The sequence below is a fragment of the Sinohyriopsis cumingii genome, chromosome 1 (genome assembly GCF_028554795.1).
Source record: "Sinohyriopsis cumingii isolate HCF-2022 chromosome 1, ASM2855479v2, whole genome shotgun sequence".
Classification (NCBI taxonomy): domain Eukaryota; kingdom Metazoa; phylum Mollusca; class Bivalvia; order Unionida; family Unionidae; genus Sinohyriopsis; species Sinohyriopsis cumingii.
Genome location: NC_142961.1, coordinates 110,954,020 through 110,973,301, shown reverse-complemented (window position 1 = coordinate 110,973,301; position 19,282 = coordinate 110,954,020). Strand labels below are relative to the sequence as shown.

At 36.1% G+C, this 19,282-nt stretch overlaps 1 protein-coding gene across 3 annotated transcripts in view; it reads left to right on the top strand.

Moving 5' to 3' along the window:
• The first annotated feature begins 761 nt into the window (after positions 1-761).
• LOC149807601 (rho-associated protein kinase 2-like) overlaps positions 762-19,282 on the top strand; it is a 176,629-nt gene continuing 158,108 nt past the window's right edge. The window contains exons 1-4 of one of the 3 annotated variants that reach the window (XM_089968676.1): positions 762-897; positions 3,150-3,255; positions 12,736-12,854; positions 18,890-18,974. In XM_089968676.1, the coding sequence (XP_089824802.1) occupies positions 12,765-12,854; positions 18,890-18,974 (175 nt within the window). In that variant the 5' untranslated portion in view covers positions 762-897; positions 3,150-3,255; positions 12,736-12,764. The remainder of the gene's footprint in view (positions 898-3,149; positions 3,256-12,735; positions 12,855-18,889; positions 18,975-19,282) is intronic. The other 2 variants (XM_089968685.1, XM_089968666.1) reach the window with 2 other exon arrangements.

The following is a 19,282-nucleotide window of genomic DNA, read 5'->3' as shown; positions in this document are numbered from 1 at the left end:
ACATTTCCTCTCTCTCTCTCTTTCACATCCTCTATACCATGATCTTAACAAATAACCCATTACATAAAAAAGCGGCGACTCTTTTTGGTGTGTCTCTCGCTAATGTCAGGGTTGCGTACCCGTGACGACCCACGTGTTCACGAGTATCGCTATATAAAGGCTACCTTATGCTGCAATATCTTAACCTTCTCTGTATTTTCTATTGTATTCTTTAGTACTCCTATCGATACCATCGGAAGGCCCGTTACGTGTACTTCAATTGTTTTTGCCACTATTTTCTTTTTGAACAGCTGGGGAAATCTAATGAGAGCTCTTTTCCCATTTATGTCATGCCACCATTCTTTTAACAGGGGGTCATTTCCCTTAGGGTATAATATATACTCTCCTTGTCCCCATTCTGCAATGCATCGATACTATTGATTGGGATACCCCCAGGTGAATATCTGCGGCGTGACGGTTTAATGACGCATTCGACAGTGATGTAGCGATTATAACAGGTGCCCGTTTCTGTCGCCGCTGACCACTGGGTGGTCTCCCTTGACATTACCATAAATCTTGGTATACTCCAAGAATTCAAAATATGTGGGTTCATTCCCGTATGTATTATGACTCTAATTACCACTTGCATTGTGCTGTCATTATTCAAAATTATTTCGCATTTAATTAAAGCGATCACTAATTTGTGCCATCTGCACGGTTTGAAGATAACTGGCTGTAATAATGCTATACGGAATAAGGTAAACGTAAACCACCATATTGGTTATGGTGTTTGGTCATTGCAATGGCGGTTGAATGATGAAAATGTCAGCTATGTAGCTCCAACTGTTATCAGTTTGTTCCAATGGCTTCCATATTGACATGCATTCCAGTACGTAAAAAGGAATTTGTTACTTGAAGGTAAAATTTTCAATTTAAATGTATCTCTGAGTGGTAAAATACCAATTGGGAATGACCAAATCGATGTAGGAGTGGAGGGGAAAACACTTCCTGACTTTCCATACCAGTCTTTAACACCCCATTTTGCACATTTTGTAAAGAAAATTGTATGCCTTACAACACCTGCACAAGTATGATACGTATGCATGCAGGGGGAAAAAGCATTCATAGACAACTAAGCACAATAATACGTGCATGCTTGTGATGGCCGTTTGTGATGATGATGTCAACACTGTTTGGAAGTGGTAAAGAGCGTAAACAAAGATATGCTGCATTAGTCCGATCAGTCAGTCACCCAGATCTGTGCTGATACTGATTGACTGTTTTGGGTATACGTTCACCAATTGATTAAATTGCACAATTTATGCAGACACTAATCCGAGTTTCCTCTGATCCTATGTACCTCACTTCTAGTATTTGCACATTAGTGTTGGGTAGTACTAATATTAGGACCCTTAATCCTACCTCATGGACGGGGTACTAATATGAGCATATACGTGTCAATGGAGCAAGCCGGTTGTGATTCACACCTGGCGCTCTTTTAGCCTAATATCAACAGTTTGAACATATTCCTTGCATACAATCCAATAAATTGAGTAGTCCTCTTATTTAATACCTTAAGTATTTAAATCATTGTAGAAATAGTTGTAAAATCTCGTTTACCTTTTTTATCAGATTTTTTCGTTTAGATTGTCTGCCATATTAGTTCAAGAAATGATTACTACCATTTTCAGCCTCGTTTGTTTGTGTGCCATATAAGGACATTGAGGCCTTATTTGGAAACAAACAAATCATAGTAAAGATATGGTTCAGTTTGAGTCAGAAATTCTGTGCATTAAAAGTAAATACAGTTTATCGGCAACTTTGAAATTCCATCAAGAAGCTATTATTCGCCACTTGATTGATGATAACATAGCGTAAAATATCCAAATATGGTCTGGCAAGCCTTACATAGAAAAGGTGTCACGGCGAGAGTCTCGCATTATCTGTCATGGTGAACATGGTGAAGATAGTGTAACCATGCCAATTTATTTTATATTGTAAGGGTTAATAAATTTAAAATAAGCAAAACTTCTTCCACAGCATGATTATACTTATGTAGTAGATTTGTACAATGTTTTTCTGCCTTTATTGATGATTGTTTTTGCTCCATTACATGATATGGGATCAGTTCGTAGCCTCAACCACAACAAATCAAGTTGAGGCTATGACATCGTAGCTACAGTGTTGGGATGCATGGGTCAGAGTTATAGGCCTATTGAAAAGCTGGAATTTGCCTACACCATGATGTGTTGGTATAGCCTAGGACAGCCACTACTAGCTGGCCTTGCAAACTTGAATGACCTTACCTTAAGCCAAACCTGCATGAAATCAATAGGGAGATGCTTTATCTTCTCTGAAATTTTGGTTATATTTGTTATTTCTTTGATCCACTTACAGACGAGATGAAACTACATCACTGATGAAAATGACCTGGAACTCTCCATTTGCAATGCTAACTACATGACTACCCAAATCTCATAACCTATGTGTCCATGATATCAGAGGTCCAATAGTCACGTGATATTTAAAAAAAACCAGTTTCCAGTGCTGTAAATTTGTTGTACACAAAATTCAAAATATTAAATGAAAGTCATGTAATGTTTGTAAAAGAATTTGTTGCACACTTAATTCTCTACACATTTATTAAGGGGGACCCAAGTGGTCTAAAGTGCTCCCCATTTCGGATCACTGCCATCTCACCTCTGTCTGCGCAGGTTTGAGTCTTGGATTCTTCCAATGTGTGTATGTGAGAAAACTTGCCATACGCTTCTCGTGGGTCAGTGGTTCTTTCCAGGGTTTTCCTGGGTTCTTCCTCCACCATTAATACTGGCCACAATGTATAGCCTATTGTGTGCTGAAGAATGGCGTTAAACCCTACAACAACAACAACATTTATTAAGAGAGTAACGACCATAAACTGATTGGCATCACAGCAACTTGGATAAAGTCATATACATCAAGTATTGAGCATGTAATTGATGTTTTTGTTGATGTCATGGGGCTACTACAGTGACATGCTCTCTGCTTGGTGAATCTGGCTCTCTCCAGGTTGCTACAACAGTTACAGGTTTCTGGTAGTTCTCAGAATAAATTTGAGAAGTTTGTGTTCTTTGATGTTTCTATGAACATTTTGTGACTTTTCATTTATCTTTTGATTTGTATTCCTACAGCAACATTGGAAATGGTTTACTGTTGATATCACATGACTAGTGGACCTCTGATGTCATTGACATGTTGGTTGTGAGATAGGTAGTCATGTGACTAGCAATGCAAACGGTGAGTTTGATGTAAAATTTTTGTCTCATCTGTCAGCAGATTAAATAATAACAAATGTTATCCTCACAATTTCTAAGAAAATGGATAATTTTCCTTGATTTTATGCTGATATGGTTTGATGTAAGATCATTTATTAGGCTGGTTAATAAGCTGCTACCCTATGCCAACACTTAACAGTCTGTGATTCCATTTTTTTGATAAGCAAATGACTCCAAATGTCAAAAATGGTGTTGGGAGGGTCAAAGAAAAGTTGGATTACCACAACACATGGCAGTCCATTTTCAGTGTCCATTTTAGACACTTGTATTTCTCATTTTTATTTTTATTTTAATCTGATGAATGGTGCATTCTGTTATATATACACAGCAGAATATTTCTGAATCAAATCCTCTTTCACAAAATCTATGTATAATACCCAGTTCCTGTGGCTATTATTAAGTTTTCAGCAACATACTACATTTCCATTAGATATAGCATCCAATCTGATACATGGTCATTGATACATTTTAAATCTTCCATTGCATAGTCATGTAATATTCCTGCAATGTCAGATGTCTTTCCAGATATTTGTGTTGTTTGGGCTGACGTCTTGCTGCCTAAGTAAACTGTTTTGTATCTTATGTATAGTGTGTTCCCCAGTTGACTGACAGGGAACAAGAGGCCAAATTTTTAGGAATATCTCACACACTTGGCGAGCCATATAGACACTCTTCAACAGATATAAATGTAACCTGCTTTGCTCAGAAGTTTTTTGTTTTATCCTGATGACTTAATAGAACAATTTAACACAATTTTCTTTACAGTTTTACTATAAAATAAGTTTCGCTATATGATTTTATTTGTGATCTCCACATTTTAGTGTTGTAATTATAAGAATCATGTGTAAAATACAATTCATTTACAGTGTTTCCCTTTACCCTCATTTGCACTTCAGAGACCACCAAATTGTGTATCTGACCCCCAGTTTTGATACCAAAGTTTGTTTTTAACTCAGTCTGACCCTCAGTTTTGATACCAAGGTGATTTTTGGTCTTGCACCCCTAGGGGATACACTGTTTAATTGATTTTTATTTCAAAGATAAAAACAGATTGACTTGTGCCTTTTTCCTCCAAGCAATCTTCCTGCCAGAGTTCATCTTTCCTTACTCTTTACTCCAGAAATAAACAACACTTTAATCTCTAATGACCATCTCTTCTTTCTTTGTCACTATTTCAGTTATGTATTCAGAGGTCCTTTATGAAGTATATGCTGTCCTATGCTCATGGGAATGCATAGATTAAATATATTGAGCTGTACACATGATTGCTTGACATTTAATCTAAGCCTGTGAGTTAGCAAATTGTAAAAGTGTCCAGTCAATGGTTTTCACTTGAAAGAAATGGAAAAAATTGCATTGTATATAAAGCATTGGTCCTGTGTACTGTGATATAAGGCACTGATCCTGTGTACTGTGATATAAAGCACTGAATCTGATCCTGTGTACTGTGATATAAAGCACTGAATCTAATCCTGTGAACTGTGATATAAATCACTGATCCTGTGTTATGCGATATAAAGCACTGATCCTGTGTACTGTGATATAAAGCACTGATCCTGTGTACTGTGATATAAAGAACTGATTCTGTGTACTATGATATAAAGCACTGATTCTGTGCACCGTGATATAAAGCACTGATCCTGTGTACCATCATAAAAAGCAATGATTATGTTTACTGTGATATGAAGTAAATAGGAATCTTGTTGAGCTATTGTTATCACAGTTTGATATTTAAAAAAGGCCAGCAACTATTTGACGTCAGTTCTTTATAACTTCAACAAGCATCATGTAGAGATTTATGCAGGATTCAGAAAATGAAACTACCTCCAGACTCCTGAATACTCTTCCCAATGGATCATGATGATGTACACAAACAATAAATTGACCAGAAGCTAGAGACATGTACAGTCAGAGATTATGAGAGCAGATGTGTATGCTAGAATTATTAAGAATTCCACTTGTAAGTTTACATCAGTTGTAAAATTGTTGGACGTGGTGTTAGCTGTCAGCTTCTACAGCAGAATGTAAATGAGTGATATGAAAATTATGACCTGAGATAAGTCAAAATAAACTGTTTAAAATGGGACAGGCATCAAATGTTTAAAGAAAATCAACTCTGCTGACCCAGTAAGGAGGACGTTTATAGGCAGTTAGACACTGGCTGACATCAGGATCATGAATCAAACATTTCAAGTGAAGTTGAATCAATATTTTTGTGAGCAAAAACACAGAATATTTGAAAACAGTGAAGCTTAACTATTTTGGTACAGAAGACTGGTTTGCATCAAGACCTTTTGAAAACACTACTTTTAAAGAAATTTTTACATATAGAAAACGTCACATTTTATTTTCTTGAAGCACACTATTTAGAGACGCAAATAAACACAGTAGCAGGGGTCATGCTACTAGGCGAAGTGGGTGACTCTCACAGAAAAAGTTTGCTGCCTTCTGTTTGGAAAGTGAAAATGGCTTTGGTCAGATTTTTAGAGGTACATTGACTGACCATAGTTATTTAGATGCCTCCTTGGCTTAGCCAGGTTATTTGTAGTGTTGTGTTGATGTGAAATGTATTCATTAAGCCATCAGTAGTGTTGATGTCAATTATGCCCACAAACAAACTCTTGCACATTCACAATTATGCCCACAAACTCTTGCACATTCACAGGCATGTGCTTTAATAGTTGATTGACCAGTAACCCTTTCCAGAGTAAGTTAGCAACTATCACTGCCCCATTTCCATATGTTATCCTTTGAGGATAAAAAGGTACAAACTTGTGTTTCAAAGTTTTAACAATAGTATGTAAATAGGAATTTATGTTTTAAGCACATAAACGGTGATCTGGATATTTTAACTGCCTCTTGTACACTATTTAGTCATAAAGTTAGTTTGAAACTGTAAGTGAACCAGTAAAGGGGAAATAATGGCACACATCGCTGTGTCTGGGAAGTTCCATTTTATTAGATTTTCTATTTTCGTAAATTATTGGTCAGATGTATTCAGAAAATATGCAGTTCATAGAAAGCAAAGCCTATGTATTATGTTTATGGATTTATCATGAAAATGCAATTATGAACCTGTCAGAAATGAATGGGACAATGCTATGTTGTAGAATTGGTGAAAAGTGCTGTAACTTTTAAGGTCAAAGTTGTTTTCTGACATTACTCATATTTGTGATAATGTGGAAAAAAGCAACGAAACAAATACTTTAACCAATGCCAAAAATTACTACAAGTATGTAGACAAATAATAATACCATAAATTTGCAATCCTATCAATGGACTGTTGTAATGAAGCTATATGAAGTGAGTGATTACATTACAGAAACCCTCCTTCTAAACATAGATGCAGTCACAAGTCTGTTTCAGTTCGTTTGGAAGGATGGGTTTAGTTCATCTATCGACTATAAAGGAGTCATGTCTTTAATTTTATGTATTCCAGTGTGTTATGTATGAGTAGTTATGGTAATGTTTTATCCGCAACAAAGAAATTAGGATGAACAGTATGATCTAAAGACACTTGTGCATTTGTCCTCAGGTACATGGTACAGAGGTTATTTCAGATGTGTTTAAAAATCTTTTAAGTACCATTATTGTGAACTTTGAGAAAGTAAAAAACAATTGATTAAGGGTTGTAATTAAGTATTTTTACAAACTTGCAATTACAAAAATGTAATTTTGGTTACTCATTTAAAATTCATTACAATGTAGTTTCTGTTATTCTCTTTTAAATTCATATCGTCAAAATAACTCGGAAAATATTCTACTTGAAAATAAAAAAAGTTTATTAAATGAGGTATTCTTATTCTGCTGAATAGTATTATGCAGCCAAATATGAATAGTACAATTAGGTCAACCTTCGTGAACAGCAGACTCGTATATTTTGGAGCATTCAGTCACTATTCATATTGACCGAATAGTTATGGGTCTCTATTTGTATTTAGCCAAATAGTTAAAACTACTATTCTGTACATCCCTGTTGATAAGCTGCTTACATCCCTATTGATAAGCTGCTTAGTCTAGGCTAAGAAATGTGTGTGTGTTGGATTTTTAACGTAGCTTTAAAACATCTTCAGTCATATCACTGATGTCTGCAGTGTAACAGTTTATAGTTATTCTAGCACAGGGGCATCTTGCTGCAGACATGTGGCATCATGCCCCACCCAGACACATTATCCTAACACCAGGCCGACCAGTCCTAACACTAACCTCTTAATGCAGATCACCCAGTGAGACAGCTGTTAGTACTATTTTGATATGTGTTTGGTATGACTCGGGTGGTGGGTGGTGGTGGCTTCAAACACATAACCTCCCACATTCACTGGAGCAATCAAAATGTAAATTTAATTAACATGAATCTATGAATATGAGATCAGTAAAGTACTAGGTGCACCATACCTTCTATTGGTAGTTGTATCTCTGTTATAAAATGTTACAGTGCCAGTAAGAGTAACAATGGCCTCTCCCCCATTAATGTACCTGCCAGCACAATGACATAATGACATAACAAGATGAAATGGAAGTAAAACAGAGAACATGCAATTTTAGCTAGAGGTGTCCCTTTGGATGATATTTAGCTTAGAATGCATGGACGGGACATCATAATATTTCGATTGATTGTAGATTAGTTGAGGCTGACAATGACAGTCTGAAAAAACAATGTTGATTTGTAAATATGCCCTGTATTAAAAATGAGATATTCTTTCTTCAGTGATCTTCTGAAGATGATCCATGGAGCCCCTCCCCATTTCTTTATAAGAAAATTCAAAACTATTATTAACTACAAGTATCTAACCATTATAATGTTAAGAAAAAGTAATAAACATGTTTGCACAGTTTTTATTAAAACACTATGCAGTCTGATTTTTGAATGCTAAATAAAACTTTCACTGATAATTTTCTTTGATTTGTGTAAAAGAAAATATCCATCCTCAAAAATAGTTCAGTAAATATCCAAGTTTTATTATTTTATTTTCTCATTTTGGAAATGCATTATTTACCACAGAAAATGATCAGGTTCATTTTTTTTCTAGTCTATTAAGAGAATAGATTTAATTATATGTGCTTGTGGAACAATCATTTTGAAAAATTAATTTACCACGGCCAGCGTAAAAACTGCTAGTTATATTAATCCAAGACCAACATGTTCGTTATCATTCCATTTAAGATGTTCAGTTGGTTCAAATGTTTTGAGTAATGGAAATCTTGGAAAACAGAAAAGTGATACGTTTACATGGAGAACAGTGTTTACAGTACAGATTAGCTAAATGGTATCATGAGGCTTTGAGCAGGTGACCAACATCTCATGATAGTGGGATAACACTTTCTGTATTTGCCCATGGGCATTAATTTCATCAAAAGCCCACTAGCATCAGCATAAAAGCATTATGATGTGAACTAGCTGCTGCTTTACTGTATATTTAAGCACAAGTATTGATTTTGAAAAATTGAGATAGGGAAAATTTGAAGAATCTATAAATAAAACTTGATTTGTTCAGAACCTTTACTAATAAAAAAAATCCTTTGATTAGAGTATTCTGTTAATTGCTATATAAAAAAAAGGGTAGGGAGGGAGAGCTTAGGCAGGGTATTTTATATATTAAATATTGTAAGCACTCTTTGCAAACTGAATTTCTGCAGCAAATTTTAAGATAACAAGTGCTGTATATTAGAGAGAGATAGAGAAATGAAGTTTCGACAGAGATTCAAGTCATAATTGCAGTCATTGGCAGAAGTCGTTGAGAAGCTCTCTGTGTGAATTATATTTTTACAAAGGAATTTGGGTTATAATTGGTGGGATTGGGGGTGGAGACTAGTGGCTTACCACTGTAAGCATCAAATATGACAAGGGAGGAAAGTTGTCAGGACACTCTTCCATAGCCCTTCCATGTTTTGGCTTACATGCCAACATACATGTATAAAGGAAGATTTGTTAAATATTTATCTGTCTGATGCTGCCATTCTGTAACTAATATCTTGACAACAAAGTTTTACTCTTGTTTATGAAGATTTGAGCTGCAATATGAAAGCTACCTTGAGTCGGCACCTAAACTGCCCACATCAAACCTGATTGGTCAGTTGCTAAAAGTATTCAGGCATTTTCTAAATGCCAAAAAAGAGCCAATGAACCAAGGAACAAATGAACAACTTGACATCATTCTTTAGCAATTTTGAGCAGGAAAAATTAGCTATGACATTGACCCCATGACTAACAAATCACACTCATAGAAACAGACATACAAACACACACAGACACACTACTGAAGATGCATAGCAATATTTGCCCATATTTTCTACTTTAACCCTTTACCTCATGCAAGCGTCTTTTGATGCCTCTACTCCATTCACATGCAAGCGCCTTTTGACGCCTCTACTCCATTTGCATGGAAGTGCCCTTTTGACGCCTGCTGTAAACATCAGTCATTTTGAGCTGGTTTTCGTAGCACCACCTTCAGGGAAAACCCCCCCATTAGGTACTACATTCATTTCTGCGAATGACAATTACATCAGATCATGTGGTCGCTGTTTATGCACTGGTCGATATCTGCTATTTAAAGTAACTGGGTCATAATCTCCACTCTCCAAAATGGCGGTCACAGATTTCATTCAGTACTTACGAAGTTTTCACGATTAGAATCACAACTATGAAAGATTCAATAACTTAGGTAAAGGCTCTGATATTGATGTAGGCAGCAATTAGTTTTTATAAATTATCAAATTCAGATGACTTAGTGATGTAGATGCAGATGAAAAACATGTAAATTTCGAGTATGGGAAATGGCAGCTACGGTTGGTCACGCGGCCTCACTGACATGACGGTGAATGAGTTCTCTCAAGATTTAAAGGCACATAAAAAATTCTTCCATGAAAAATAATTACACAGCTATAACAATTGGACTTTACTTTTAAATTTTTCCACATATAATAGATGTGTACCAAAAATGTAAAATGGTTAAAATTGCTGTTAAACGTAACATACACTACATTGCTTAACAGTTCACAGGCAGGCCTATGCGTATGTGGTCGGCTAGGTAACAGGTGTTCTATTTATAGCACGCTGCACTTTGTCACTATGCTCTCTGAGGTAGAGGGTTAAGAAAGCTGACTTTTATGCGACCAGATCAAAATTGCAAACAGGTCAGTCACTAGAAAGGTGTGTGCAGCATGTTTGGTGTTACCTACCTCTTTTAGGTGGTGTTACCTACCCCTTTTAGGTGTAGCCTCAATGGTGATGGTGTTGGTGTTGGACTAATGATCAGAAGGGGGCTGTTATGAATCACATCATTGGATGAGACTGGATCAACTTCTGTATGTGTCTTTGGGCACGGCATTATTCTAAAATGCCGTTATCTTGGTTCTAGCGATTCATTAACCTACTTCTTTAGCCATGATGTGGGGTTTTGGCCTGAAGGCTACTTCTGATGTTTAGTTGGTCATAAATGAAAACGGTGATGATCTGAAGTCCAGTATGGCCACCACAGCAGTCATGTTGGAAAAAATTGTTGCTACTCCTCCTGACTGGAAAGCCATACTGTATCTGGGAAATATTATCTCAGCTCCCATACATATCAAAATGGGGTTTTCACCATTAGTACTTAATTATACCTAGTCCAAACTGAAAATTGTGCCAGTTCATCCAATATTGCTTTCACATTGATGGTCTTAAAATGCTTATTGTCAATACTCCCCCTGAATGGATGGCCATTATGACATTGGTTTTAACCAAAGGCCTTGACTGATCCAGTGGCCTAGTTGTTAGAGCATCTGCCTTGGATGCGGAAGGCTGCATGTTCAACCCCTGGCCAAGTCATACCAAAAAATTATAAAAATGGTACTAACAGCTGCCTCGCTAGGCACTCAGCATTAAGAGGTTAGTATTAGGACTGGTCAGCCTGGTGTCAAGATAATGTGATTGGGTGGGACATCATGCTACATGTCTGTGACATGATGCCCCAGTGCTAGACATCACTAAAAAATGCCACATTGTAGACATTGCAGTGATATGACTGAAAAATTGTTACGGCTGTATTAAAAATCCAAATCACACACACTATCAAGGTCTAGTTTGACATAAATAAAAATGATGTCAAGCTGGCATCAACTGATGTTGTCTGAAAATCTTATTGTTGAAGAATATCAGAGATAATTTCAACACATGACAGTTAAAAGGAAGTAATGGTCTTACATGTATCTTGAATTCCTGTAAATTCGTTTCACCCATTGGTTCTTCTGTGGACATGTGTTAGTGGGGTTTTGGACTTTAAACAATTGTGAAAAATAATAGTTTTGTAAATAAGCAAAACATTGCAGATTTTTGGGTGGTACAAAAAGTGTGACTGATGCTGATGTCAGGAGGCATTGTCAGCACAGTATATTTTTTTAAATCCACAAGTCTGAAAAAAGACAGAATTGAGCTAGACCCATGTATGTGATCATTGTATGCAGTTTGGCTGGTGACCATTACAGCAGTCTGCCTGGAGGCAGCTTCCACTATCAGCTCTAGTGGTATCCTGAAGAACCTGTCACTTGTGGCAGATGAGATGACTCCTAGACCATGTGTGGCACTCGTGAGGGATGGCAGGCCACTCTCTTGCTGAATCTATATGGTATACACATGCTCTTGCACCAACTGGCCTCCTCCTTGGGTGACACAGTGATAGCAGCTTTTCACACATGTTGTGTCTGTATGTTCCTTTAGTCCAAGAGACTTATTGATGCCTGGAAAAAGTTGGGTTTTGCTTCAGAACAAAAGGTCTAATGCCCTTAGTTTGGCATGAGAGAAACTTGATATAGTAATGACTTTGGCACCCATATGCATGACCCTTTACATCCATCCATCCATCCATCCACACCCTTACAATTTGACTTTTTTATCATTCCTGCCCTGAGTAAGGCCATCCTATTAAGTTGAATGGCTATGCTCTTTGATATGTATCGACCATTTATCTTGAGGCATATAATAGTCTGCTTGCAATTCTTGTTCACAATTTCTATTATCGGTTGATTGCCAGAGCAGCTCACCTATTCATTAGAACAGTACTGTATGTAAAATGCTAGGTTTTATTGTGGCAAACTTAATTTGTAAGTAAAATAAATCCTCATCTTTTTGTACTGAAATTTTCACATAGTCAGGGAGTTGGTGCTGCTTCAGCAAGCCAGGTAACAGGGTCTCATACTTGCTGTGCTTGTGTAATACTCGCAAATATAACTACATACTTTATGATAAGCCCTTCCGTCATTAGTGCAAAATTTTTAGGTATACTTATATTTGTAAAATAATTTATGTTTGCAGGTTGGATGTATCGTAGGAGAAATACTGTACACATATCCGGCAAAAGCAATGATCAGTGGGCCATTGTTACAATTTGTGAATGTTTGACAGTTGTGTTGGTTTACAATTTGGCATTACATGTACTTATTTTCAACCTTGCTTTCTTCTTTACAGTCTTAACAGCTTAAAGAAATCAAACCAAAATGGATGATGAAGAATTTAGACGTCGACTGGGTGATATTGAGAAAGAACTCATAAACCCTAACTCAGAATTAAATGTCAATGGACTATTGGTAAGTAAACTAACTTGATGAAACATTTGAAAGGCAGTTACATTTTATAACCTTATAACAGGGCTTTACAAATCAACTTACCCAATGCCTGCAACAAGGTCAAATTTGGCTTGGTCAATCCCAGGTTTGCAAGGTGCTTGCCTGCAGGCAAGGCTCAAATGACAGAGAGGTCTAGTTCAATTTGCAATGCTTTGTGTTTTGCAAGTTTCTTGCTACATGACATATATCAGCACTTAAATTACCATTGAGATGTTCTGCATTCTTCTGTTACACAATTGTGTGCAAATTCTTAAATCGATCATTCACATTTTCTCATGCAGACACAATAATGTGAATATTTACCATTTTGAAGCAAATCAGAATAAATCTGGAATAAATATTTATATTTTATCTTCTTATTTGCATTTTAATCATAATGTTAGTACATATACAGGATTCTTCACCTTTCAAGTCCTGACCCAGCCTATGGCTGCTTGTGAGCTCCAAAATGAGTATACCTTGCTGACTCTTAAAAAATTGGCTCGTCAGAGATTGTTTTCAACATGACTCCGATTTGAAGGTGATGATGTGATATGTATCAGTAATATAACTCATGAGATTTCTTTGACAGGTGTGTTTGGAATTAAAGGGCAGTCTTGTCTTCTCTAATGATTTCTTTAAAACTGACCAGTGTACCAAAAATCTAGCACCCACAAGGGGTGTTTATATAATAATTGCAGTAGACCAATACATAATTACTCTTTGTTAGATAAATAAATAGATGAAAATAAGTCATCTTAAATTATTTTGAAAGTTGGCTTGTCAGAGATTGCTTTGATGCACATCACCAATTTCAAGGTCACTTTATGCCAATTGATCTTATTCAACATGATAGATTACTCTGTCTGTTGAATGACATGACATGACCACCTGTAAACCTAAAAACACTTAGTTTTTAGCAAAGAAATGTTTTAGTTTTATATGTTTATAATTTTATTATTCTTAAAAATGTTAAATTTCCAAGTAACTGCAGTAGATAATATTTATATTTCAAATTCAAATATGGTAATAACCCACGTTATGTTTCATTAAAATTTAAAAATCGGTTTTAAATCTACTTGATAACATGTTGCTGTAAATGTAAATTCAATTAAAAAGATGTTAATGTATTTAGAATAAAGTCTTATCTTTATTCATTTGAACTGACTTTTGTTTATGCTGCCATAGAGGTAAATGAAAAAATAGATAACAAAATCATGAATAGTTGCTGTATAAAAGTATACTGTTGTACATTATAATTTTAAAGTTCTTTTCCATTTGTGAGATGGAATTTTGAATAGTGATGCATGTAAATGCATGCTTAATATGTCAGAAGAAAAATATCTGAAACCATTGTATTTGTATCCATTATTTTGTCCCCCACCCCTCCTTCAGCTCAGTAACTGAAAAGTAGAGTCACTCAAGTGTCTGAAAGGTTAAGACAATGAAGCATTATTAAACATTAAAGAATAAATTTTCAAACTTTGAAATAATGCAATTGGATGTCGTTTTCTTCTTAAAGAAGATAAAATACACAAAACAAAGCCTGGAGTTAGGGGGTTCTTGATGCATATTCTAGATAGATTCAGTTTTTCCAATTTCTGTTTTTTTCTTTCTTCAAATTATAGATGTGACTTTTCTACAGACTTTTCTTGCTATCATATGTGTCCTTGTTCAGCTGATCATGTATGCAACCACAAGTCTTTATTCGTCCAAACTACATCTGGATATCAACTGTTACAAAGCCCTATTGAATCCTCCTTACTTATCATTATTGATTGAAAATCGACAAACCATTGCTACATTTTAAAATATTTACAATAACCAATTTATTATTGCCTCAGTCAGCTTGTCATTGGAAAATGTCAGATGTAAACATCGCATGGGGATGGGCATGTTTCTTCTGTGTATCTATCAGGGTTTCATTCTAACGTGATTGTAAAGCGGTAGAAGTCTGACATTTTATTCATATTATCTACTCAACATTATTTGCTTCTTGCATTTTAAGAAAAAAAGCATCATCAATCTCTTTCATAATAGGTAGTCATTTTGTATGATTTGTTTTGAATTATTTTCTTGAGCTTGCCAAATCTCTCAACCCATTTAAATTTTTACTGTAAAGTAAGATACTCTGTATACCATGTAAGTGTGATGCCTATGATTAACTGTTGTACAGCGTTTATTTCACTGTTGTTGTTTGTAGGGTTTAACGCCATTTTTCAGCACACGATAGGCTATACATGGCAGCCAGTATTAATGGTGGGGAAAGAACCACGACCCACGAGAAGCTACTGGCAAGCTTTCTTACATACCCACATTGGCTGAATCCGAGACTCGAACCCATGCAGACACTGTTGGAGTGACTGGTTTATTACTCAGATCTCAGTGAATTTGTCACTGGTGGTTTATTTTGCTCAAGAATTTAGCTTAGATGTGATGAACTCTGGATCACATTATTTAACTTCATTACATTTTTAAAAAAATGTCATTTTAGCATATTAGCAAGAAAACATTATAAATCGCCAATGACCAAAAATATGTTTTTCTAATAAAAAGCAACATGTTTTTACATGGTACATATTGTCAACATGGATAAAATGAAGTGCTGGGGCTTCAGTTCTTCACAAAGTACATGTATTATCAAACCACACTATCTGCTGGGGCTCTGAGTGGTCTAATGTGCTTGCCATTACCAAACATCGGTTTGAGTCTCCAGCTCGCCCAGTGTGAGAAACCTTGCCAGTAGCTTCACATGGGTTGGTGCTTCTAAGGGGTTTGGTGCTCAGTGTTTAAACATGTCCAAATTGTAACCAGAATGGTGTAGGTTTGAATCCTTTAATTGGATCAGCTTAGGTCGGCTTCCAGGGTTGTCTTTCTGGGTGAGGTTCATCACTTCCTCAGCATTCAATAATCTTCATGTTTTGCCGAATTCCTATACTAATGGGAAATTGGGGAAAAGTCAAAAGAAAGAATAGGTTTGCTTATGACCACAAAAAGCAATTAAACTTTGCAAATATTGATCAGAGTGAGATGAAAAATGGGGAATTTTCAGCAGCCAGTTGATGACAGAAAAAATAAATATTTGAGTCATAATTGGAGTGAATATGAGTTCAATTCAGTGAGTTCTTTCATTAATTTTTGCAGGTTGTGGAACTCTTCTGTCATTTGAGATACAGTTACTATATGAATCATTTATATGTTTGCCATAAATGTGCTTGTATAGTTAGGTAATCCAAGCACTCGGGCAATCTGATTGGTCATGATGACTGGTTTCCCCATAGTCTGCTTCATATTGGTTGGTATCTCCTTATATGGAAGAAAGGCCTAGCTACACACTACCAAAACATTAGCATTATGTGCTCTCAGTAAATATTAGAGAAAATAAATGTAAAGGTGACAGTATTTGCTTATTATTTGGCAGTTCACACTGGAAACATTGTGTTTAGCATTATCATCAATAGTAACCATTGACAACCCCAACTAAATTTTTGCAGTAAAATTTTCTGTTCAACCTTGCTAAATACATAGAGATCTACTAACTGTTTGGGTAAATTTTAATGCAGCTTCCATGGTAACTGTGCCTTGACAATAACTGAATTAAATATGCAGTCCATACTTAGATTACATTGGAAATATATGTTGGGCACCAGTCTGACATAAATAGGGCTCAGGAATACCACTTATCAAGACTGCGTAAAATTGGGTTTGCGAAGGAAAGTTTCATTACATGTTCTGTGCCAAGCAGATGCAGATTCCTGTCTTGAGAATCTGTGTGCATTTTCTTTACCCATAGCAAACTCTGAAGCTCCACATTACTTAACACATAGTGTTTGGCCTGGTGTCAGGATAATGTGCTTGGGTGGGACATCGTACTTCATATCTGTGGCATGATACCCCAGTGTTGGACATCACTATACACTGTTGATATCACTATAAACTGACACACTGCAGACATTGTAGCTATATGACCTGAAGAATTGTTAAAGCTGTGTTAAAAATCCAAATCACACACTTACTCATTTTCTTTCTTCAATATAGGGGGATTGATAAAGAAATAAAGATTAATAACATAAGGAAAGATTTTCCTGTAATTTGTTGATTTTTCAGCCCATTATTTTTATACAAATAATTACAGATACTGCACTCATGCATACTAGAATACTCTTTTTGCAAATGCCTGGTTGGTCCTAAATAAAGATGATGCAGCTCAGACATCATGTTTATCTTCCACCCTGGCTATATTGAAAATCTTGTCACCACACCTTAATAGAATGATCATATCAGCATTTGGTTTATATGGTGTTTAGTGGTCCTTAATGAAAATGTCCAGTATAGCTACCATGGCAGCCATCTTGCAGATCTTGTTATGGCCTTTTTATGAGGTTTTCGCCAGATAACTTCCCATCATGCAGGCTTGGTCCTAAATGAAAACAGTACTGGTCTGACCTCTAGTAGAGGCTATCTTGAAAAATCTTATTATGGCTCTTCATTCAGAATGGACGGTCATATTGACATTAGGTATTGCAGAAATACTTTATCTAGTTGGTCATAGATGAAAATGGCAACAGTTAGACATCCATTATGGCCAACATAGTGACATTGTTGAAAGTCATGTTATTGCTACTCTGCCTGAATGGGGATTTCACAAGAATTTGTAAGTGTTTTGTTCATCATAAATGAAAATTATGCTGATCTGAAAATAAGAGAAAGAGTTCAGTTTAGGCACACACAACAGCCATAGCCTGTAAAATAGTAAACATATGGAGATCAATTTGACTTGGATCAGTTTTGTTATATATGATGATGGACATTGCTCCAGCAAACTGATCAGTATCTCTTGTGAAATTTTGAAGGCTAATTAGATGATCATGGTCTCCTGAGGGCAGACAGTTATTGTTATTTAAGTAGGAGACTAATTTTATTGATATTTGTCTTTAAACATCAGAAATTCCATTGTATCATGGTGTCAGACATTTATGAAAGTGGTGGAAGTAGGGGATTACTGAGGGTTTTCCAGTGCCCATACTCTTTAGACTCTCAGACCTATTAAAGAGCTTCATAGGATTATCAGGTCCTTTCAGGAGTCTAGTAGACTCTTTCATCCTCACTTTACTTGGTTTGGAGCAGGTATTTCCACAGGTACCAGCAGTTGGCGGCTCTTTCTTTGGCCTGGATCCATCTGGTTTCAAGGTTGTAGAGTTGGGAATTTTATGTATCACACTGTTTCTTTGTCCACTTGGGCCAGTAGTTTGCTTCTCATTTTGTGGACTGGACTTAGGTGGTTTTCGTATGTAGCATTAGGTTTCTTAATTGCTGTACTGGAGTTAATGTATATACAGTACTGTATTATCAGCTTATTTGGCATCATGACTGAATGTATTTGAACTTCTGTCCATGTAATCAATAATGTGTGTCCGAGTTTATTCTTCACTTTAGGATTTGTCATCTTTGATAAATGCAGTGGTCTCACAGAAGTCTCTTCCACAAATTTACTGGCCTTAGAGAAGCTCATGCCTTTCTCCTGTTTCATGTGTTTCTCATAGTTTGTGACCCCACTCTAACATGATGGCCATAGAACCTGGCCACGTTATGTACTGAACTGTGTTATTACCAATCAAGCTGAAGAAAATGATGATTGTACTGCCCATAAAATGGCCTGGGTTGGGTGGTGGTGGTAACAAAGTAGGCACAAAAATACATGCTTCATTGGCGCAGTTACCATCTTAAATCACAGCATATTAAATGAGAAACACAGATGTAGTGAAAACAGATTGCTTATTTAATATTTTGCTTTATTCAAAGAACCCTACATCGGTACATATACATGTTTACTGTTTATATATACATGGGTCACTCTACCGGGTAAAGTGGGCAATCAGTTTGATTTTTTGGGATGTCTTTCTGTATGCATATTGACATTGTAAATTAACTTCAGTGTCAAAGTAATTTGCTTTTATCTCAGGGTTGGCTCAACATGCATGTCAATGTCAGCTTCATGGTGTTATTTTATTCTTCAGGATGGGCTGGTGGCCTTGGTGGAAGACTTGAATTATCCTGCTATCCGGAGCCGTAACAAGGGGGTAGAACAGTTTCTCAACAGATGTAAGTGATCAAGAAGTATTTATTTTCATATGTATGAAATAGACATGAAGCATATTGTGTTATGTTTGTCCATCCATCTGTAACCAGTTTTATTTCTGCACATAAACTTGAATTGTCCACCATCTACAGTTATCAAAGTTTGTGGATATCTTGCTCTTGGGGTGAGGTAGAACCATATCAATTTTGGAGTTAAAAGCTTAAAGGTCAAGGTCACAGTGACTGAAAGAAGAACAATTGTTTCTGCTCAATAATTCAAGTTGTCCACCATCTACAGTTATCAAACTTTGTGGATATCTTGCTCTTGGGGT